Source organism: Narcine bancroftii, chromosome 10, assembly GCF_036971445.1.
Source record: "Narcine bancroftii isolate sNarBan1 chromosome 10, sNarBan1.hap1, whole genome shotgun sequence".
NCBI classification, from domain to species: Eukaryota; Metazoa; Chordata; class Chondrichthyes; order Torpediniformes; family Narcinidae; genus Narcine; species Narcine bancroftii.
Window position 1 is genome coordinate 2,080,217 of NC_091478.1, and position 25,434 is coordinate 2,105,650.

At 37.4% G+C, this 25,434-nt stretch overlaps 1 protein-coding gene across 21 annotated transcripts in view; it reads right to left on the bottom strand.

Annotated features, from left to right (window-relative positions):
* Nucleotides 1-25,434, bottom strand: part of LOC138744075 (adhesion G protein-coupled receptor A1) — a 558,919-nt gene that overhangs the window by 95,029 nt on the left and 438,456 nt on the right. For 20 of the 21 annotated variants that reach the window (XM_069899580.1, XM_069899579.1, XM_069899578.1 and 17 more), the window contains 2 exons: nucleotides 15,045-15,252; nucleotides 14,018-14,226 (listed from right to left, as the gene is read on the bottom strand). In XM_069899580.1, coding sequence (XP_069755681.1) covers nucleotides 14,018-14,226; nucleotides 15,045-15,252 — 417 coding nt within the window. Of the gene's footprint in view, nucleotides 1-11,805; nucleotides 11,870-14,017; nucleotides 14,227-15,044; nucleotides 15,253-25,434 lie in introns of those variants that run through there. The other variant, XM_069899590.1, reaches the window with a different exon arrangement.

Consider the following 25,434-nt stretch of genomic DNA (forward strand, 5'->3'; position numbering starts at 1 on the left):
AAGACGTTTTAGGAATATGAATAAATGAATATAACACCATTAAAATAAAAATAATTGAACACGAAAACCAGATAAAAGATGTGGATACAAAATTAGATCAGTTAATTTTGCCTATCGTAATGGGCAGCAGTATTCAGTCACATTTCTCACATGCACTTTGAAGTGAGAAATGCCACAGAACATCCAACCACTGACCTGCTCTGGCAGCTACAACGTTTATGTGGTGCCACACTTAGTCAACTACTGCCTATAATGCAGCAATTAGTGCTGGTGCCTCACAGCTCCAGGGTTCTCGTGGTGCTATCTGTGTGGAGTTTACACAGCTTTCTTGTCAATGTTAAGGTTTCTTTTTGGTGCTTTATTTTCCTCACACATCCCAAAGACATGTTGCCAATTGAATTGACAATTGTAAACTGGTGTTAATTACTGTAAATTATCCCCTGCTGTAGATAGGTGGTTAAAAAAATTAAAGGATAATTGATGGGCAGATGAAAGGGAATAAACTGTAGAGCTCCAGGGAGATAGGAATAAGATTAAAGGGATTCCTGTCCTGGAAGCTGGCGTAAACCTGATGGGCCAAATGCTTTCTTCTGTGTCATACATACAATGTTGTCATTTTCAACTGACAGCCATAAATAAAGCAAAGTTACACATCACATAATGTATCTTGAAAATAATTTAATATTCCATTTGTAAATTAAATGGAATATTGTAATGAAAATTGTGCCCCTCTGTAAAAGATAAATTAATCTTAGAAAGAAATATGTTGTTTGTTAAAATAAGGCAACCTTATTAGAATCATACTGGCTTAGGATATAATTATTTAACCTGAAAAGGTTTAAATAATATGGTTAGGTGAATAGCATTGAATTCCTGAGATCAAGATATGGACGAATTAATGAAGGCATGCTCAAACGCCCCTTCCCTTTTTTTAACTATTTTATTTAAAATTTTCATACATGTAAATCATATCAAAATACAAAATATAATAATCATACAGTCATATCAATTCCATTACACAAGATGGTTTTATAAACCCCCAAAAATAATAATAGAAAATAAAAATCCCACCAACCCCCCTCCCCAATAAAGAGAGAAAAGGAAGAAAGAAATGAAGAAAAATACAATTAGTAAAGAAAGAAAAAATAAGCAGACCTGGCTGTCAAGGGATCACTATCTTTCACTCAATTCTAATCTTTTTTCAGTTTTATTTGTTTATTTATTCCAAGGATTTAATGAGGTTTCCAAAGGTTTAGGGAAAGCCATTTATAAATTTATATGGACACCAGATTTTCAAAAATGTATCATATTTATTTCTTAATTTATATGTAATCTTCTCAAGTGGGACACAGCTATGAATTTCCACATTCCATCTTCCCAAACCTAAATGTGAATCCGATTTCCACATTACTGCTATACATATTCTTGCAACTGAAAATGCAATTTTTACAAATTCTTTTTGATATAAATTCAGTTTCAATTTTGGTCTTATTCCTGACACCCCTTCTTTTCTGGACCATTTTTTAAATTTTATGTTAGCAATTGGGTGGGGGTGAGATTTGGGAAATCATATGAGACTCTGTAATTTTAAAATTCTATTGATATGATATATGAAATAATGTTCTGTATGTCTTGGAAAATTTAAAATATTCAAAAATGTATCTTGTATTGAGCATGAATGTTATATTTAACTTTTATTAGTTTAAACTTATGATAATTTGGAAATAGAATTATTTGCACCAACAAGATAGTAAAAGGCAGTGCAACACACAGACACACTGAAGAAACTCAGCAGGCCATGCAGCATTTACAGTAAGTAAAGAGTAACCAATGTTTCGAGCCTGGGCCCTTCATCAGGTATATTCTATAGATGCCGAGTGAACTGCTGAGTTTCTCCAGCATATTTGTGTATCTGAGACTCTCATATTTTCAAAGCAACATCTATGTATTTATTTATTTATTTATTTGTTTGTTTGTATCTATGAATACTTATCCTGTATGTGTTTTGTTTGTCTGTATGTGTGTTATGTCCGGTTGTGTTTCTGCACGTTTTGCACTGAGGACCAGAGAATGCTGTTTCATCGGATTGTACTTTTGCAATCAGATGATAATAAACTTGACTTGACATGTATTACACTTGACCCCAACAATATGCAGATTTTCTTGTTTAACTTTAGTAAAATGGAATGATGCCCTGACAACCTTTTTGAGTGGCCATTCGAAATGCCCATTTAAAGGCTTGCCAGAGTATTGACTCAAATAGCCAATCAGTATGACAAGGTCACTGAGATTAATTCTTCTGTTGAAGGTCCCTTTCTGTAGTTTAAAAATGATAGTATTGAAAGTGTGGCAAATTCTGCTAAACTTGAATTAATGCATTGTGCCAAGCAAATTTCTGTGAGTATATGCTTTGAAACAGCAACAGTCTTGTCTGAGATGAAGTCTGTAGTGACTCCCTTTCAAACATTAAGGGTCAAGGGATGAGGGCAATATCAGCATCCTGGGGATCTTTTTGTATGAAGAACTACTCATTTACCTGATTAACCATCAGAAGGCCACTTAGAAGGGGTAATAGTCAAGGCAAGAGGTAGATACATCTATTCACCAAGGAGGGGTCTGGGTGGAAAGGACTGGAAATTTATTTATTAGAATTACTGAAGACCATCATGAAGCTGTACACTTCTCAGTTATTTTGGACACTTAAATTAGTCAGGATGGAGAACATTTGTTTGATCTAGTGTCTTTTACAAAGGCAATAAATCTGAGCAATGTTCAACTAGGACAGCAAGATCCATTCAGCAGTCACACCAATAAAGTTTGCTGTTGGCGTCAAGGTTGTCACCTTCTTTGGGACTGACAGAGAAGGAGCTGAGATAGCATATACATATTTGATCAAAGTGTCGTTCTTTCCATAGTATTGAATCTAGCAGATCTGAGGGATGATTTTTAGGAGGTCAATCTCTTGAATGCTCTTCACTTCCTTTGAATGGCACTGGGTCATTGCTATTTCATTGAACAGCAGGGTTTCCTATGTAGATGTAATCAGGATCTTTGATAACCTTTGGCAGAACTGGCCTATGGTCTTGTCCACCACAAATCGTGTGCCTCTGTATGTTTGGCCATTGAACTGCAGCTGTTTCTCTGTACTAAGCTGCTGAGTATTTTTATCATTTACTGTTCAATTTCCTATTTCCATCTTCTGAAGTATTTTGCTTTTGCTCTTGTATCTCTCATCTGCCTGGTTCTTCCTGTGACAGTGGACTCTTGAGTCACCTGAGCAGAGATGGGAGGGTGTATATCCATTATTTCCTAGGATTTATCCATTCAGCATGCATCAAGGAAGAGCACTGAATTACTTCATGGCTACTTCTTGTATGATAGCCAAAGCAGACAATGCATATGGTACATTATATGATGCATTCAATATGATGCAGCTGCCAATTACAGCTTCGTGCACCCAAAACAATTCAGTTGGTTAATTGAACTCTCCAAAGTTGATAAACACAGCTACTTTACTGTAAGATGTTGAAAGGCTGCCAGGAATGCTCCTAGATGATGCTATGTACTTCCTCTGTAGTTGTTTGAGGAGTATAGTGCCAAAATGTATGAGGATTGTGATCACTTCCAAAGGCAATATTTTCAGAGAATTTTTGGATATGGACAAGGTTCCAGAACTTCATATTGAAATTACATGGCAATGCATCATACGTGACAATATGACGGCACTCCCCTGAAAGCCTTTTGAATACGCTGTTTTATTTAGAAACCTGTTTTTGAGATTGTATCAGTTGGCTGGCATTTTGTCGTGTAATTTGTTCTCGGCTTTATGTATTATGATTCTTTCTCTTTCACAAAGAAAGAAATGCACACATAGACTATGCCTATTACTTCTCCATATTTTGTCTGCATGGGAATGGTGATGAGGTGTGAATATGAAGGAGGATGATAGAGGTAAAATGATAGCTGTTCCAACTAAAACGAAAATGGAACTCTCCAAACAAAAATCTCTCAAACCTGTCCTTTCCACCTAAAACATATGACTGGGAAACAGCAGAGCCTCATTTATAAGACTCCAAGATTTCCCTAATGGTGAAAAAATAATGGACATGCATTAAGAGTGGCATCAACTACAGCAAGCTCTATATCATTGAGGAAGACATCCAATAAAACTATTAAAAAGAATTATGCACAGGGATTGTGTTAAGCACATATATTCTTTTTATTTCGGGTAATAATGATTTTTAGTCTATTTAACAAAACACTGTTTGTTTCATTGATTATGATTTTCAAAATGATACAAACTCTATTTTGTTTAGATTGAAACAACCTATGTTGGTTTATTTAAGTGCAAGTGTATCATTGAGAACTTAATGTACCACATGTAGTAGACATGGACCCAATAACAACATTCAAAAGACATTTGGACACAGAGGATAGGAAGGGAATCAAATACAAGCAAATGGAATTAGCCTGGTATGCCAAATTGGTTAGCATGGACTAGTTGGGCCAAAGGGTCAGTTCTCTACTGTGTAACATAACTGCAATACCATGTTCTACCAGAAACTGGTTTCCAATTTTCAATTATTGTCTTCAATAGAGGATATTTTTATATATGGTTCCACATCTGTTGATTTGACTGTGTAAGTAGTAACACAAAGAAATCAACTGACATTATATTTCCAGAGAGAATGGGGTGTCGTTGCTCCAGGGAATAACACAAAGTGATCTACAGTGAGAGAAAAAGTAAGACATTTTCTATGGCAGGCAGTGGACATGTTAGATACATTGGGGACCTCGGGGATATGTAGTAAACTTCAGCAGGGATTTTATCTGAAGGCCACACCTGGCAATTGGAGTTAGGTGACTCAGGCTGTTGGATTTGAAAAGCTTAGATCAGTAGGAAGCTGATTGGGTAACAGAGATCAAGTGATCCAGGGGATATTATTTTTTTCATGAACTTGTGACTTCATATTAATGGAGATGAAACTATTGACCCGAGTTCCACGTTGTACATGCAGTAGTGAGTAGGAAATTCACAACTGATTCGTTATTTTTTTTCAATAGGTACAAGCAGACTCATCCATTCACTTTGTAAGTGGAACAAGTGGAAATATTTCAGAGAATGAAATGATGTTGTTGAAGTCCAAGGTGGAGATCTCAGAAGAGGGAAATATACCAACAGAGATGAAAAGGAAAATTGGCTTCATGATGGTGGATGGAACAGAGAAACATAAGATATTGGTGTGTTTACTAAGGTCATAAACATGATCAATGTCACAAATGTTGAAGAGATTTTTTATCTGCTACATTTTTAGATATTTCAGTATTGCAAGTCTGGCACACTCAATCAAATACATGGTGATACTTGGTCAGGCTAAAATCACCAGCAAAAAGGTTATTTCTTAGATTAGTTTTGTGGGATCTATCAGCATGTATCTCACAGATGATTAAATTCAGGTGAAACTATTTGATGTGGTGGATTTAATATTAAAGTATATGTATAGAATAGTCAGTTATTGAAAGATGGTGTTTAAAGTTTGAGGCGACTTCACTCCAAGGCATAATTCATTGGTACAGCCAGTGAACAAGACCACAGAGATGGCAGTGGAAACCTGAATCTCTTCTCAGCCAAGTCAAAGGGATACTGCAAGCAGTTCAGAGGTAAATTTGGGTTCAAAAGCTGGGAGACCTTGCCACAGATATAATGAAAGCTTTCTGTTACAGGGTGGCCCATTTCCAACACCATTTCTGAGAAATGTCTTCAACTTGAAATGTTAGCTTCTTCTGTCAGAGATTCTGCCTGATTTGCTGTTTTCCCAGCATTTCTGTATTTATTTTAGATTGCAGGAAACAGCAATGCTTAACTGTTTTTGTTGGACACCCAAGGAGTATGATAAGGACCTTATTCATGGGGTAAGCAACTATAAATAAACACATTGATACTCCAGTGCTGAGCTGCCACAGGCCAGGACACAATTTCTCAGTGAAGTTGAACAAAATTATATTGAGCATCAGAGGTTGCAGGAACGATATACCAGAGCAATTGCAGTCTTTCTGACAGGGTAATGTGCAGCCTGAACTGAAAACAGAGTTAAGCTGTTAATAGCTTGGCCTTCCTAGAAGAAGGTAGGTCAACAGTTTGCCTGAAGCATACATGTGTTTCATGCAAAGAAAACTAGAGGGATGTTATGCAAAACAGGCCTGAAGGCAATGGCGAAGCATCATGGCAGTGAATTGGAACATGGTGTGACCTGATGTGATCTGCAATGAGAGCAGATAATTTAACCAAATGATTTGGCACCAATGATGTTGAAGGCACAATGTAGAAAGATCTTGGAAGTCATGGGGAAGTAACATGCTTGATCTTTGGAAGCTAAAGATGGAACCAGTTGTCTTTTATAGTTAAGGGTAGTGAGCAAACACCATGATCATGAAGTAGACTGAATAGGTAATTCAGATTTAGGGACTGTGTTTTTAAAGGGTCATTATGTTTGGCAGTGAGGAGTCCCAGAAACTCAGAATCACAATTTATTGTCACAAACAAGTCCTGAAATCCAGGGTTTGCAGTAGCTTCATAGTTTAAACATTCATATTAAAACCATCTGACCACTTTACTTTAAAAAAATAAAAATAATAATGCACAAAAAGTCAGGCAGTGTCTTTGGTTCATTGATGATTCAGAAATCTGATGAGAATGGGGAAGAAGCTGCCCTTGTGCCGCTGAGTGCTCATCTTTAGGGTCCTGTACCTTTTCTCTGATGGTAGCAGAGTGAAGAGGAGCATGGCCTGGGTGGTGGGGGGGGGTCTTTGAGGATAGAGGTTGCTTTTTTAAGACACCACCTCATGTAGATGTTCCTGATGGAGTGAAGACTTGTGCCTGTGATGTTCCAGGCTGAATTAAAAACCTTCTGGAGTTTATTCTAGTCCTGAGAATTTGCACCTCCATACCAGGCAGTAATGCAACCAGCCAGAATGCTCTTCACGGTACACCTATAGAAGTTTGTAAGAGTCTTCAGTGACATACCAAATCTTCTCAGACATCCCACAAAGTATAGCTGCTGGTGAGCCTTCTTTGTAATTGTCAACATAGAGACTCCAGGAAAGATCCTCGGAGAGGACACCCAGGAATCTGAAGTTCTGGATCTTCTCCACGACTGAGCCCTTGATGAAGACTGGGTCGTGTTCCCCTGATGTCCTCCTGAAGTCCACAATCATCTCTTTGGTTTTGCTGACATTGAGCGCAAGGTTGTTGTCATTAAACTATTCACTTCCTCATTGCTATTTGTGATTCTGCCGACAACTGTGGTGTCATCGGCAAACTTGTAGATGGCATTGGAATTGTACCTGGCCACACAGTCATGGATGTATAATGAGTAGCGCAATGGGCTAAGCATGCATCCTGAGGGTTGCCTGTGTTGATAATCAGTGAGGAGGAGACGTTGTTTCCAATTTGTAATGACTGTGGTATTGGGAATAGAAAATCAAGGAACCAGTTGCAGAGTGGGGTACAGAGGCCTAGAGTTTGTAGCTTCTTGACTGGCACTGAGGGAATAATGGTATTGAAGGCCGAGCTGCAGTTAATGAAGAGCAGCCGTATGTATGAGTTGCTGTTTTTGAGGTGATCCAGTGCTGAGTGGGGAGCCAGCGATATTGCATCTGCTGTGGAGCGATTGTGACTATAGGTGATTTGTAGTCAGTCCAAATCTTTGCTTAGGTATGTGTTAATTCTATTCACAGTTCAGGGTGCACTATTTCCTGTTCAGGTAGCAAGCTGGTCAGGAGAGCTTGGGAGAAACATAGAAAATAGGTGCAAGAGTTGGCCATTTGGCCCTTCAAGTCTACACCGCCATTCATTTTAATCATGGCTGATCGTCTACTCAGTACCCAGTATCTGCCTTCTCCCCAAATCCCTTGATCCCCTTAGCCACAAGGTCAAACCTAACTCCCTCTTAAATATAGATAAAGAAACGGCTTCATCAACTTCTGGTGGCAAAGAATTCCACAGATTCACCACTCTCTGAGTTAATTTTTTTTTCTCATCTCAGTCCTAAAAGACATGCCCCTTATCCTTAAACTGTGATGCCTGGTTCTGGTTTTCCCCAACATTGGGAACAACCTTCCTGCATCAAGCCTGTTCAAATCCTTAACAATTTTATGTTTCTATAAAATCTCCCCTCAATCTTCTAAATTCCAGCAAGTATAAATCTAGTCAATCCAGTCTTTCTTCATATGCACTTCATATGCACCTTTGCACTCCTTCTATGGTCAGGATGTCTTTCCTCAGATAAGGAGGCCAAAACTGTACACAATACTCCAGGTGTGGTCTCACCAAGGCCCTGTACAGCTGCAGTAGAACCTCTCTGCTCCTGTACTTGAAGCCTCTTGCTATGAATGCCAACATACCATTCGCTTTCCTCACTGCCTGCTGTACCTGAATGCCCACTTTCAATGACTGGTTCCCAGCAACACCCAGGTCTTGCTGCATCACTCTTTTTTCTTTTCGGACATCATTTAGGGAATAACCTTCTCTCCTGTTCTTGCCTCCAAAGTGGATAACCTCATATTTATCCATATTGTATAGCAACTGCCATGCATGAGGCCACTCACCTAACTTGTCCAAGTCACCCTGCATCCTCGACACAGCTAACTCTGCCACCCAGCTTTGTGTCATCTGCAAACTTGGAGATGCTTCTTTATATTCCCTCATCTAAGTCATTGATATATATTGTAGATAACTGTGAGCTTACTAGAAGAAGACAACTCCAGGTTGCATTTTGAGAAAAATAACCAGAGAAATTCATAACTTAAAATGCAACAATATAACTAAGTAAATGATGAGAGAAAATACAAACAGACAGAGGGCAGAAAATAAAGTCGGCTCTCTCCACACATGGGGTGATACACCAGAACAACTACAATGGAATTTGACAACTGTCCATCTGAAAGGGAATGTGAAGCTTCAACTGAAAACAGAGCCAAGCTGTTAACAGCGTAGCCTTCATGGGAGAAGGTAGGTCAACAGTTTGCTTGAAGCATATTTGTATTTTGTTCTAAGAAAACCAGAGGGAAGTTGGGCAAATCAGACCTGAAGGCAGTGGTGAAGCAGCACAGCAGAGAAGACAAATACACTGTGACTTGACATGGTGGTGACGAGATTGAAGAAGATTACCAAAGGGTACAAGAGGCAGAATTAAGCCATCCTTTGTCTGTTACAAACCTGCAGTGTTAACTAAGTGGCAGGTAATGGTTGGGCTTATGTCTTTCTTATCACAGAAAAATGAAGCAGGTATTGGATCATGACAGCAAAACTGTAACAGAAGATATTGATTATAGAAACACCTGCAGTGGCAACCAAGAAGTTGATAAGATGCTTTATGAGCTAGTCTGAGAGTTTGAGCTACTCTGAGAGTTTAACCAGGTTGAGGTAATCTAGAGGAAGAGATGTTCTGAATACAGAATAAATGAAGCATGCACTTTATTAATAGCTTGGGTCAAACTCATGACTTTGATCAGAACTCGATAATTTCAGAATAATTCTATTAATCTCAATGGCAGACAGTTCAAAAGAGTTGGAATCTAAACAACTTGAGTTAGCAAGTTCACAGAGGTGAGATTGGATAGACTGGGACTGCTTTCCATAGAATGATCAACAAGAGGTGATCTTATGGAGGTTTATAAAATCATGAGTGAAATGGATAAAGTGCATTGTTACAGTCTTTTGTCTTGGTTTGGGGAGTTTAAAACTCAGCCTCGGTTCAAGGTGAAGGGGAAAGATTTAAATTTCACCTGACGGCAAGATGTCAGTGTTGCCAGGGGAAGTGGTGGAGGTGGGTATAATGACAATGTTTAATAGATATTAGAACAGATACATGGATGGAAAATGTTTAAAGGGATTTAGGCCAAATGCAGGTCAATGGCACTAGTTCAAGAGGATTCTTTTATTGACACTGAGGAGTTTGGCTGAAGGACCTATTTCCGCCCTGTAAGCTTCAGGACTACAATTGTATAAATACAACAGTCCACAAACAAAACAAGGTGCCAAGACATGAACTGAAAAATTGATAGATAGTGAAGATGAATCTGTGGAACTTATGGAGAAGAGTTGACTGTCTCCAATGACCTTGCTGGATTAAGAAATATTAAATGGTCTGAATTGCATGGATGAAAATGAGGAAAAAAACCCAGGTGCTGGATTTCTGAAATGAAAAACAGAAAATGCTGGAAGCATCTAGCATTTCCACTCAGTGGAAAGAAAAAGTTAATATTTTAGATCTGGAGCTCTTCATGTGGTCTTTGTCTGATTAAAGGTCAGGAAGCTGTTGATATTGATTCATGTCATCCATGTTATAATGCAAGATATATTTCCAACAATCGCAGTTATTGATGATTTATTGGAATCTGTGTTAATTTTTATGTGGATAATTTAGGACATACAAGCGATAGCAGGGAAATCATATCCAGAACATTAACACAATGAATTCAAAGTCATAAAGTAATTAATATTTGAAGAAAAGGGTGTGAGACAACATGAGCATCTGGCCTGCTCGATAAGTGATCCCACCAGAATGAGTCATGTCTGGTGTGGTTATTTTGGAGATAGCATGGGCTGTTACTTGAAGAATTCAATGAACAAAGAGACAGAAAGGTTGAATGAGTTAATACTTGATTGAATTTACAACTATACATTGATTTAAATAATTAATATAGAACATTACCACACAGTACAGGCCCTTTGGTCCACAGCGATCTAATCTTTCCCTATCTCACGCCCTTTATTTTTCTTACATTCCTATGCCAATCTAAGAATGTCACTATTGTATCAGCCTCTACCACTACCATTGGCAATGCATTCCAGGCACCCACCCCTCTCTGTGTATAAAACTTACTTCTAACATCTTCACTTCTCTTGCTTTCACTCACCTTAAATCGATGTCTTTTGGTATTTGCTGTTGTCACTCTGGGAAAAAGGTGATGCCCCTTGTAATTTTAAATTCACTGCTATTAAGTCACCTCTCATCCTTCGTCTCTCCAAAGAGAAAAAACCAAGCTCTGTCAACCTTGCTCCATCAGACATGTTTCCAATCCAGGCAACCAGTTATATAATCTCATGAATGTCACTGATGACTCTATTCCCCATTTTTATCAGTGTATATGAGACAACATTTGAAGAAAATGATGTGAGACCCTATGAGCATTGGACCTGCTAGATAAGGGATCTTACCACTGTTTGGTTGAGAATGACTAACTGGTGCTTAGAAATCAACAAACGTTTCCTCTCAAAGAAACCCACAAATAGAGTATCAATGAATGAGACATTTGAGCAGAAACTAAAAGAAACACAAGGCTTGTATTTATCCAACAATTCTCACAGCATCAGAACAAATAAAAGAATTTCAGAATCAATGAAGCATTTTAGACCCGTAATGAAAGGATGTCCAGCAGCACCAAGTCACATAAGCAATGATGGAATAAAAAAGATTTCTTGTTGAACTTTTGGAATAGAGCTTCAGTTTACAATCATCTGACTCAGAAGCAAAAAATGCCACAACAGAGTTGTATGTGACACTGTGATGGCTAATGCATAATAGATTTGACTGTACTGTTGTTATTTCAGAATGCCAGTGACCTCACTTGTGATCGCAACACAATAAAATATCAATCAGTTCATGATTTCCAACAAATATGAAAACACGAGTGTTACAAATTATGCAAGATAGCTTGCATGAAGGTGCAATAATATTTTTGTGTCATAAACCTTAAATTGTCAATTTTCATCAAGACCACAAGAAATATAAACGTTCTTACCATGGAACAGCTACAGTATTATTTCGAGAAGCTTCACCTTATGTTAGTTCAAGTTGAAATGTGCAATTACCTGTCAACAATTGAAATTCAGTGAAGAACTCATATAAAACCTCCTGCAGGATGAAAGGAATTTGGTATTGCTTTCCGATCATACTACTTGCTCTCGATTTGCAAGACCATGACAACATCCCTCCACATAATATGTATGTCACAAATCCTTTTTTCTGTATTTTAATTCTATTAGAACCATGCTTTGGGTTTGCATTGGGTTTATTATTCTGGTCCCTTGCTGAGTGAGTGAGTGTAAATTTGGTGACTGAGAATCAAAGAAGAATTTACCTGCAGGTGTGATTAGCGGCGACTGTCATTGGAAATGCATTATTTTATCATGCTCCTGAATTACTGAGTATAATAAAAGATTAAGGTGTTAACATGTGCTCATAATTAACATATTTAATTAAAATAGTTGTTAAAAAGAACAGCTTGTTTTTTTAAAATCTTGTTATTAATTACCTTTGAAATTTACATAGTGAATTATGATGTGGTGATGAACAAAGGCAAGGAGCTCAGTGCCGTGAGATTCTGTCATAATTTTGTTAAGTTTCAGTAACAGGAAGATGCAAATATCCTTTCCAAATATATTACCATGCTGTTATAATTATTAATTAACAAGTCAACATGCTAGGCTAACTAGAAACTGCTCTTCCCTTGATTTTTTTTCCAATTAATCACTTCTCTTAATATGGAATGTCAATAATTATCTAATATTAATTACATAATTATTAGAATAATTATAATTAGAAAGTCAATATCTAATTTTAAAAAGAATAATGGTTTAGTAATAATTTTAATTATTTTAAAACAATACAACCTTGCAACCTTAACTCTGAAGGAAGTGGTAATGTTGATGAACTATTTGTGTATTCAACTAAATATTCTCACCTTGGATTCTGTCCAAAGCTTAGAAGAAACTCAGATATTTTCAAAGAGGCATGATTTATGCCCAAGTAAGTGACAATAATTACATTACATTACAGACCGTCATAGACCTACGCTATGATTGGCCAACATGTGTGCTCCATCTGACAGCAGATTAGTATTCTGCACACACTTGTCCTCTGTTCCACAGTCGTCATTACAGCTAGCTTCTCCAAATGCATACCACTATCTTGTTATTTACACAATTACAAACCTTCCAAAATGTAAATAAGGTGAACACATTTATTGAGATATAATTCTGATGAAATAATGACTTTATAAAAGCCACATTTTTTATTGTGGCATGTGAGAATAAAATATAATACTTTAATTCTCTGATCAGAAATTTTCAGTTCAGAATAATAAACTTCCAAATCAAATATTCTCAAATGGCTGTCTGTGGAAGGTGATGTAAGGGGATGTAAGTAAGTGGTGATCTTACTTATGTTACTGTGTATTTCACACACCATTCTTTCTTTGACAGAATTGATGTGCAATTTATATGCATGTTCCCTATTGCTTGTGATGTGGAATATGAGTCTGCACAGAAATGAAATTGTATGCCACAGGGCACACACGGAAATTAATTGGGGTATATTGACAACATTTTATGTCACACCTTGTCACTGTACAGTAGCTAACCATTCCATCTCTAAATCCATACCAGGTTTATTGTGGAAAGAATGTCAAATATATTCTACAGGCAATGACCTCAGTCTACAAATGATCATTGCACATGATAATAAGACGTGCATGAAAATCAAATGGTAAATACTACCATGAAAGATCAGAACTGAACACCTGTTTCTGTTTTTGGTTAAATATGCTATTTGATGTATCTGTTTCATTGGAATAGTCCAAGAGCAAAAACCAAAATCCTTCCACAAATACAATAAGGAAAATCTCAAACATCAAATAGGAATTATGCCACAAATAAATCAAGCAATCAAACTATCCTATTATTTTCCCTTGCATTATTTCTTTAGATACCAGTTACGATACCACACTTAAATGTTCATCTGCAATCAACTGGAGCACTGCAGTCTGTAAAAAAAATTATGTTGAATTATTTATACTTAGAGCTCCTGACAAAAATGTTGCTGCCTTCCTCTCCCATATCTCTTTGTGAGACTGTTGGTAAAATATTTTAGTCTGTATTAAGGTTGAGTTCAGGTCATTTTTAAGGTTGGTTGGCAAACATAACGTTCCATTAAATAATCAGACATGTACTCACCATTAGTACTGCAAAGTTACCGAACTGCACACATTGAATGGTGGTAATGTTGGTTGCAGAGTATGCTATGTGGCACCCTGTAGCATGCCAACCACCATGTCCATCCAAAAGGTCAAAATCCCAATATGCTGCAGTGGTATCTGTACCCAGAGCAAAGTGCCTCAGAACAATGGTGATGGGTTTGGTGAGGTTCCCGAAGCTGTACCCATCTGCAGAAGCAAATTAAATGAGGTGAGTGGAATTAAAAAGCTTTTCACTGAAAGGTTTTGAACTGTAATCATTGAAAAATTAAAAAATGACTTCTATGCGAAATAAGAAACTTGCAGCACGAGCTGGGAACTGTTATCATCCTAACTTCTCACTCTGCTTTTTATAAAATGTTCTGTTGGAAATAAATTTCAGAGAAAAAAACCTTATTACAGTGATTCAAAAGAGCCTTGCTACGATTTCAGAACAGCATTATTTATTTTCTTTAACCTCATTTGTGCTTTATAAAGCTTGTCAACTGAATATCACTTTGTCCCACATAATAACATTTTATCTGAAAATGGATAAATTAAACTATGAACATGCTGAAGTCCAAGAATAATTTTTAGAAATGTATTTGGTTTATTATTGCTTAAATATACATCATATTTCAGTTTGGAATTTAACTGAAAGACATTCAAAGATATATAGATGTTCAGAAAATAGCAAAATTTGAATAACCTTCATATTTTAATAGAATAATTATTTTGAATTATGGAAATGGAATTCAACATTTTATTTTTAGCTTTTAGACATCAATAACCTTTCTGTATCTATTTGTAGCATCACATTGAAGGTCAGCAATAAAATCAGCTTTATTTTAGTCAAATATCACTTCTTGGATAAAAACCTGCACTTCAGACACTAAAATTGCTCATGAATCTATTCATTTTCATTGTCCCTCACAGTAACACAAAACTTGTAAGTACAGTATTATTGAGTGATCTTGTCTATATTGTTTAAACTGTCAGAAATATTTACATCTTGGATAAAAACTTACCTATTTTAATGAAGACAATTGGTGTTGAAACACACTTGCGTTTCCCATCGTCGGCAAGGTTTGATGAGTTACCTGTACTGGGAAAGAGTTTTCCATTCCGGAATACAATAAATTGCAGCTTGCAGGATGAGTTGTCAACAGTGTGTGAGACTGGGAAATGAGTGAAAATTGATGGTGGCAACTGAACTGATGCCACTGCTATGGTATTCTGTAGAATGAAAGAGTAAAAGACACACACTGTTGTTTTCAATATTTCCCTTTACAGCAAGGCATATGAACTGTCTCTTTTACCGACAGATTGGAAGCTACCAAAAAAAGGAGTCATAACCAGGGGAATAGCTGTAATTCAATGCATTTTAACAAACAGCACATTTCCATTAACTGAGAGAGTGTTTCTGGTCAAGCTCCCTGCTGCAGAGGTGAGAATGGTTCCTACCATCCATGCTAGAGGGTTACATCAACACTGCAGATCTTATTTAAAGAGACAACCCACCAGGTTTTTACCCTTCATTTCCAACAGAATCTGACAACTCACGTACCGAATGAATTTCTAAAAGGTTGCATGGAAGTGTTTGTCCTCCATTAATATGAAATTAGAATCAAATAAAGCACTTAATCAACGTAAGCACAGAGAGAAAACCTATTTTAGTTTCATTCTGAATGTTCACAGAGGCGACATTATCTTCCTTTATCTGTCTTAAATGTTGATGATTTGTTGGGGTTTGTCATTTGCCACATTAATCACAGGTCAGAACAACAAGCATATCATCAACTCACAATCTAATGTCATTAAAAAACAAATTGAATGATTACGTGGACCAAAATTTCAATAGTTTATTTTCTTTGTTGACTGACAAAACAATGGGATACAAATTTCAAACTGATATATTGCTTAAACCTTTGTCTGCAACATTCCACGTTACCATGATAAGCAGCAGTGACTTTTTCATTTACTCTATGATATCAATAAGATTAGGGGTTTGCAGAAACATTCGCTGCAAATCTAATATTTGAGGATAGAACGTTGTGTCAAGAAAAAGAGCAGCGGATGAGGCACACTGAGCAGGAAATGGCAAAACAGAAAAGCAGAAGCTAGAAAAAGCCATTGGTTCCATTGTGCAAATCCAAGCATGTCCCGGTCAGTTCCATGCTTCACATCAATTATATTAACACTTTCTTGTTTCTCGCTTGACTTAGGTGAAAAAGCCAACTAAGCCCCTCCTCATTTTCTCCAGTGATGAAATTCAAAACCATTCATTCTTTACATTTTAAAAAAAGAGATAAGTAAATGGCAATTAATTTAAAGTTGATCAAGAAGGAAAACAGCGAGCTATCTATCACATAATGGGCACCATACCAATCATTCTAGATATTGTTCTTGATGAAGAAAAGTAAAGGCATGGGGTTCATACTCTGGACAAGCAATGGCAGCAGAAAAGGTGAAGCCAGGAATATTCTTTCAAGTGACATTTTAATATTGGGGAAGGAAAGTCATTTGCAGATACCAACCAGTTTTACATCAGCCCATCCATCAGCTCCTCACATGATCAACTGAGCTACACATGTACTGATTTGAAGAGGCAAATTTTGCAAAACTGTTGGTTCTTGAGCTTCAAAAACTGGTGCAGGAGAAAGAATAATTATGCACACAATATCACAGGATTACTGTCAGCAATGTCAACACTGCCTCTTGTTCCTCAACAGGAATGCTTCCATACATGAACGTTCTACTATCAACAGGCCCAATCCATGGGGAAATAAAACCTTCCCCAAATATTCCCATGATTCCTGGTATCCCTACATGAACGATCTACTATCAACAGGCCCAATCCATGGGGAAATAAAACCTTCACCAAATATTCCCATGATTCCTGGTATCCCAACATGAACGTTCTACTATCAACAGGCCCAATCCATGGGGAAATAAAACCTTCACCAAATATTCTCATGATTCTTGGTATATAAATCTCATCTGGAGTGGTTAATGTCCACATCAAACAATGAACATGCACATGCTCTTCACACAGTATGTAACCAGCAGTGTGAAAATGAATCAGGAGATAGAAACACAATGATGCCTTGTTTTGACTGCTCAAGCACCCCAGGGAACCCCATATGAACGTTGATTCACTCATGCACTTCGGTGTTTGGCTTACAATTGGAAGATTATAAACAATATCCTTTCATAAAGTGATCCATCTTATTGCCAGTGCATCATTGGATAATGTTGCAAAAATATATCTTCTGGATCAATATTTTTAATCTGATTTAGTATCTTTGAATTATTTGTATCTACAATATGATTTCATTCTGCATTATTTCTTGTTGATCCTAATTTTAATTTATAATCAAGATAACACTTGAACCAACCCAAAGCACATTTAAGGGCGGCAAGGTTTGCGCAGCAGTTAACGCAATGCTATTACAGTGCCAGCGACCCACTGTCTGAACGGAGTCTGTATGCTCTTCCCATGTCTGCGTGGGTTTCCTCTGGGTGCTCTAGTTTCCTCCTACCCTTCAAAATGTACCCGGGGTTGTAGGTCAACTGGGTGTTATTGGGCGGCATGGGCTCATGGGCCTGTTACTGTATTGCATTTCTAAATTTAAATTTAAATAGAGATTGGATAATATTTTCTGAGTTTTTTCAAATTCAACATTTAGAAATATTTGCAATTTCATTAATTAAACAATAATTTACTTTATATGAGCAATATTTAAGTTTATCATATTTAGTTTTATCCCAGTGGCACACATCAGTAATTAGACAACATTGGTGTTCAGATGTGTTGCACATCAAGCAAACTGATGCCAATAATGGGAGCAGATAGTATTTGTTCACCCATAATATCTTCAGCATCATTTTGCTGTTAGTGCGACTCAGAAGCAGGAATTAGAATCTGCTCCCATGACAACCAGCTGCCTCCTCTATACAGTATCAATTTGAATTTGTGCAGGCAATTTACAATACCCCATTCAGTCAGAAAAATAGAACACATCTTGAGGTAAGAGAATAATCCTCTTCATCCAGCTGTTTAAAACAATCATGCTAAATAACTGGGTTAAATGTGCAATTTATAATTTAGTTGGTTTGTCGGAACTGGTAAATCAGACTTTCCTTTTCCTAATGTATTCTACATGGTAATTTGTCTCAGCAGTAATAAACCAATGAAAGAAAACTGTAATATTACAAAAATATAAATGCTATCTATTGAAGTAATTCCTCCTTAATACATCTACACATCATATTGTTTTGGATAGGCCCATATACTTCTTCTGCCAAGTACTATTACAGGTCATTGTGCCACGTGTCAAAAATGGCACTTCCTCAGACTTTACAACCCTCTGTAATAAAAAATTAAGTGACATTGAAATTTTGGAAAGTGCAGCAATTAAACGAGAATGAGTTTAAAATAATCAGCTTGTAACAGCGACTAGTTATACTTAAAAAGAAAAGTTTGAAGTATTTAAGACAACTTAAAAAATATAATTACCATCGAAATGCGAAATATATCTCCAAGTGTCATTTTGTCATTGAAATGATAGATTTACTGGAAACCCTATTACAGGGATAGTACCAAATGAAAATTAATGGATAAAATGGCAGTGATATTGTTGCCAGCGTACGGTGTGATTCATTGTGTAACTTCAGGGAAAAATGTTGGTGTATTTTTCTCTTAGACTGTGAATCTTTTCCTTATAACATTTGCTGGCATGAAACCAATTTGTATTGATTTGAATCAGCCTCTGGGTCCACATAAAAGAGTAGCATCAGCAGTTTGGATGTTTTTTTTATTATCTAGGGGTGGAAAAAAACACAAACGAATTTCTGCCAGAGCACCAACAAACCTGAACCCATAAATTACAGAACATATCAATGTATAGGTTTGGGGAAAAAAAATCTTACAGCCATTCAGAAACCACTCCAGTCTATTTCCTTAACTCAGTTTCTTCTTTCTCAAAGGGTCACAAGTTTTTCAGTTTGTTGCTGGTACTTCCACTCTCTTTTTGACTACTATTCCACAGCTTCAACAGCCCTCTATCTTAACTGTTAGATTAGCTCCTGTTTCTGTGGTTGAGCCCTTGTCTCTGGTGACAGAATTTAGTCTGTCTTTAGCTGGTACATCCTTGGAAAAGAAAGCAATTTCAGAAGCTCCTCCCAAGCAACATTCTTTACACAAAAAGCAATCACTGTAACCTTCTGACATGCTAAAGAGATTTTCAGAAAGCCTTCAAACCAGAGAAAGAGTAAAGTTGAGCTTGTCTGTTACCAAGGACATTTCAAAAAATAATTAGATCTATGGATATTTTTCTTGCTTTATTCACATGAATCTCCCCGTCATTCACCACAGTCTGCTCAAAACACAGGGTGTTTTTCAGTCATTGAACCACTGGTTTTTGTTTTTTATATGTCAGAAGTTCTGGGTCTTGTGCACCTGCAATGCCAAATATAAAATCTTGAACTTATTTTCAATGGGAAATTGCCTTTCAATTAGTAAGGGGACATTAGGGATTTCCTTCATTCTTGCTGTTGGCTGTGCAACTAGTGCAAGGACAAGTTCTTATGGTGGGATGGGATGTAGGGTGAAACGGCAAGGGGGGGGGACAGTGGAGGGGAAGTGAGGGAAATGGGGGGGACAAGGCTAGGAGCAAAGTGATTGGGTGAGGCGAGGACAATGGTGCACCCCTTTAAGGTGAGTAATTTTAACCAATTATCACTTTTAATCGGGATTATTAACACCAACTATCAGGGTGGTATCTCCTACCCGCTGCATAAAGAGGAAAACAAAAATGTTTCTCATAATTCATAGTACATAAACACGGGGCCCCTGAAAATCCGGTACTACGTTAATCCGCCCTGTCAGGATAGGTTGGTGTTTGAGGTAAAAGATTAGCCATGTGGAATAGTTTATATCCGCTCCTATTTCTTTCTCATCACATGATTCACAGAATTTGACTTAATTTGGTGACAAAGGGCATCACTGGTGTGGCACAGGTGTTATTCTGATAGAGAAGAGCCAAATCTGTGCTCCATCCTACCTCACCATAGTGTGCCTCAGTGTCTCGCACAGTGGTGCACACTGATAGGATACTTTAAATGGTGCATCTTTAGAAGTTCTTAAGTGAGGCAGGTGACATGCCAATTTTTTACAGGCTTTTGAGGAAGTGCAGGTTCGATTGATGGACTGGTGCAAAATACTGCAAATCCTCTTAACAATGCATCCTTTGCCAAGATGGTATCTCACTAAGTTTGTGCGCAAATGAATGAGCTTTTACTGGAGCACCCAGGCATTGGGTGATTCTCATACAACAATGAAAGCTGAGACAGTAATGATTGAGTCCACGATTGAGCATAAAGGGAGTTGACCACCAGGTTCACATTGGAAGAGCTGGCCTGCGGTTGGACTTATCCACGTTAACTTGATATTCTGTGCATTCTCTGGCAGGCCTACTCATGTGCCAGGGATTTCACTATGAGCACCTACAGTATCTCTCCTGAAGACTGCAACATCCTCCTGTTTGTCCATAGCCTTGCTGTGGGCCACTCCTACCTGTTGGCTCACTACAAAGATTGAATTGGGCAAGGCTACCGTCCACCAATCAGTCAACTTTATACAGGAGCTTGGGGGGTGTGGCCACGCTTAGGAGCTGAGCAGATGTGCTTTGAAAGAGTTCTCCACAAAAAGTATTAAAAAGACAGTTAGAAAGTTCAAAACCAGAATTTTCGCATCAAAAATGGATAAAATTAGTGCCAAAAAAAAAAACCAAGGCAGCCAAAAGCAAAAACTGAAGAAGCAAGGAACATTGAGTAGAAGGCCGATTAGGAGAGACTCAGGAGGGGCCTTGGGTTCGGCTGAAGCCAGCAGAGCTGAGGAGGGGGGTGGTGGGTGTGGGGGGGGGGGGGGGTGGGGGGGAAGTGTCGGCCCAAGATATAACCAACATCCTGAACAAGATGGAAATTTTATGCTTCATGAGTGTGGAATCAGCGATGAAAGACATATCAGAAAAGGTAACGGAAATCAAAGTAGTCGTGGAAGACTTAATGATCATTTGGAGGCTGAGCTGGACAAAACAAAGACAGGCTGAAGGCATTGGAAGAAAAAACAAAAACAGGACACAGAAAAAAAGGACTGATGGACAAGATCGATTATATGGAAAATTTCAGCAAACAGAATAATGTAAGAATCATTGGGCTGAGAGAAGGAAAAGAGGGAAAAGACGCAGTGAGTCTCTTTGAAACCTGGATCCCACAAATGCCTGGACAAAATAAGTTAAATGCAAAGCTGCAAATTGAAAGAGCTCACCGGACCCACAGACCCAGAATAACCAGCGAGCAGTGACCACGACCAGTCCTGGTAAGACTTTTAAGTTACTGGAGAGAGATGTGATCTTGTGAGCAGCCGATGAATATTCAAAAAGTAATAGTGGTGGACAATGCAAAAGTAATGTTTTTCCAGGACTTCAGCCCTATCTTGGTCAAATAAAGAAAGGAATGTGACGAGGTAAAGAGACAATTGCAATATAAAAACTTTAAATATTCAATGATTTACCAGAAATGCTGAGGGTGGACGTCTCAGAAGGGAATCAACAAATTTTCAAGAATAAAGAAATGGAAGAATTTTTAAGAAAGTTATGGAAAGATTAAAGTTGCCAGCTGAAAGGACCGAAAAGACCATTTCAAAATGAGACTAACTGAAAGACGTTTCTTTTTATGGATACTAATAGTACTGAGCTGTCTTGTTCTCACTGTTAAAAGAAAAAGATGGTTTATATGGAGAGCTCTGAATTCCGACTTGGGGGATGAAGACAGTGCTGGGAGAGGAGCGATTTTAAAATATGACACCAAAGGGAGAGTTTCCTCTTCTTCTTCGGAAGAACCCGCTTTTTTCTCAGGCTTCCGGGTACTATTATCAATGTCACCGTCAGAGCTAGGAATGTGTGTGCATTTCTTTAAGGGGAAATGTACATGTTGGAAGTGTCTCTTAAAAGGGAAATGTTACATCAGTATTTAAAAAATTGGAAAGATTTTATTGTTATACAATATCTGTTTAAAAAACAATATGGATAAAACACTAAAGTTCATTAGTCTTAATAGTAATGGGATAAATGAGCTGGTGAAGAGGAAGGGGGTCTGGCATACTAAATGAAATTAAAAGTGGATATAATCTTTTAGCAGGAAACACATCTTACCAAATAGGAACATGATAAATTAAAAAAAGGATGGGTGGGACAAATAATATCGTCTTCCTTCTAATTAATAAAAATACACTAGTGTTAATTGTTAGGAGCCCAGAGGACTTCAAAACCCAGCAGCAATACATTCTCCAAGACAAATGGTTACTTAAACAAAAGTTGTTTTTAATTATCTTTAAACATGAAAAGAATCACACTTTAACTTATCACTATCGGCATAAATAACCTAACTTAACCTCCTTCTAATTCTAAGTGCACCTATGTGTAATGTGTGTGTAAATTCAGAAAAGTTATTTGATTCACAGTCTAGTCTAATCTAACCTCATTTCTTCAAGTTCACTGGTTGCAAGGAATTCTTATACTGTGCACAGAATTTAACATTTATAAAGTTCACCAGGCTTTGGTTCCCACTCAGGAAGGTTCTTGTTGGTTTTCAGAGAGAGATTCATTGTACGCTGGACACCCACAACTGATTCCTTTTTTGTAATCAGCCACTTCAGTGACTTGCCGAAAAAACTTGCCCCCTCAGGGTTCTCCAGATGATAACCTCTTTCTTTCATATCACCACAGAGTTCCCTTTCTTTCAAGTCACCAGAGTTCCTTCTTGTTTCTCTTCCTTCAAGTGAAACATTAGACAGCCAGTCCTCTCTTCTTGTATGAACCACAAGGGGTTTGACCAGGCTGAACTAAGTACACACAACCCGTCTTCCAAATGGGGTTTTTCACAAGCTTGCCAGTTTGTCCTGTTCCAGTCCCAGCTGCTGTTGCTGACTTTAAAGCTGTAGAACTGATCTCTCTCTCTCCCCCCTCAGAGAGAAAGCCTCTTTGACTCTCTCTGCTTGCAAAACCGCATCACCCTCTTAGAACAACAAGTTCCCCTCCAGACAATCTGCAGCTCTGACAAGTTCTTTCATCTGTTTCCTTTTTGTAAACAACAATCCATTAGTGAAGTTTCTTGGGCACTCTCCAAAGTTTTTGCACAGTTTTATTAGAAGTTTTCAAGAATGATAAATGCTATAAAAACTGAGACAGATAGTCTGGTATATAAGCAAAAAGAAATTAATGATATTTTTAGGCAATATTACAAGAAATTATACAAATCAGAATTACTGGGGGATGAGAATGAAATGGAAGAACTTTTGCTGAATATCAAACTTCCAAGGCTGAAAGAGAGAGAAAGGATATTCCCTTCACAAGGAAAGAAATCAAAAAGGCCCTGGGGACCTACAGGATAGAGGATAGATTTCCACAGAGTTTTATAGACAATTCAAAGAATTATTAATGCCCCTTTTAATGGATGTCCTGAACCAAGCAGTGGAAAACAGACCCTTCTAGAATCATTATCAACCGCAATTATTAGTGTTACCAAAAATGAATAGGGACCCACAATAAAACTTCATCATACAGACCAATATCCCTGTTAAATGCTGATTATAAGGTATGAAATGCTGATTATAAGATTTGAGCTAAAGCATCAGATTAGGAAAATACTTGCCAAAACTGATATACACAGACCAGGCATTCCTCAAATAATCTAGGAAGATTATTTAATATAATACATGGCTAAATCTGAATGAAATCCAAGTATTACAGCCTTCCTAGATGCAGAAAAAGGACCATTTGAAATGGCCCTTTGTATTTAAGACACTAGAAAAACTTTGTATAGGCAGAACATCGATAAATTGGATAAAATCTTTATACCATGAACCGTAAGTTAAAATAATAACAAATAATCATATGTCGGCAGTGTTTCCCTTGAGTAGATGAGCAGACAGGGATTCCCCCTGTCCCCAGTGCTTTTTTATTTTAATGATTGAACCACTGGCAGAGATGATAGGAAGGGATCCGGATATAAAGGACTTCAAAGTCGGGCAAGAAGAACGTAAAATCAGTCTATTCACCTATAATGTGCTATTGTACCTATCAGAACCGGCTAAATTGTTAGAAAAATTACAAGGCTACAAAATAATTATGGATAAAAGTGAGATAATGCCATTAACAAATTTTGAATATGAAATATCCCATAAAGGAAGTAAATTTAAATGGAAGACAGATGGAATAAAATATCTTGGAATAGCAACTGACAATAACTTGCAAAATCTATAGAAACTAAATGATGTTCCTCTTCTTGGGAAAATAGAAAGAGACCTACAGAAATGGAGAGCCTCACCGATTACTTTACTGGGAAGGGGTATCTGCGTCAAAATGAAAGTGATGCCAAGACTGCAATACCTTTTTCAATCGCTTCCTATTCCGTTATCTAATTTTTAAAAAAATCACTAAACAACCACATTAGACAGTTCTTATGGAATAATGAGGTACCGAGAATAGCATTGTAAACACTGACATGGGACTATGGGACATGGGAGCACTTAGACTTCCAGATTTCAGAAAATATTACCTAGCAGCATAGACTAGATTTTTCACATCCTTCTTCACTGAAGACAATCCCCCGTATTGGGTTCAAATGGGAATGTATTCAATGGAAGATGGGGAAATAAAGGATTTTATCTATAAATGGAGTGTCAAATCACTAAAGAAAAAGATGGATAACCCCATTTTAATACACATGATTAGAACATGGCAAAAAATTAATGAATGTATAGGAAAAAAAGTAGGGATATCAATAAAAGCAGCATTGTGTAAAAATATGAACAGAGGTAATAGAATATTAAATTTGTGGTATGACAAAGGTATATTAAGGACTGTTACATGGAAGGAACTCTTATGACCTTTAAACAATTAAAATACAAAAATGGAGTGGCCACTGGAGCCCTCTTTTGTTTTCTCCAGCTTAAATCATTCTTAAGAGAAAGATGGGGACCAACGTTGACCCCATCTGAAATTAGTGAAACTGAATGAACGGTTTGGATGGGGAATACACCCAATTTTATAACAAAAATGTACGATGCTCTCCAGAATGAAAGCGTGAAACCAGGGTTTCAGAGGTCAAGGGAAATATGGGAGGTGGAATTGGTGTGTCGATTTCAGAAAGAAGCTGGTCAGATTGGTGTAAGGACAGAATGACATCAATTATAAATGCAAGATATGGATTGGTTCAATATAATTTTTTTACACCAATTATATCTTACCCCACAAAAGTTACACAGATCAAAAGCTGAAATTTCAGGGATATGTTTCAGATGTGGGACGGAGACAGGAACTTTTCTTCATGTCATGTGGTTGTGAGTGAAGGTGA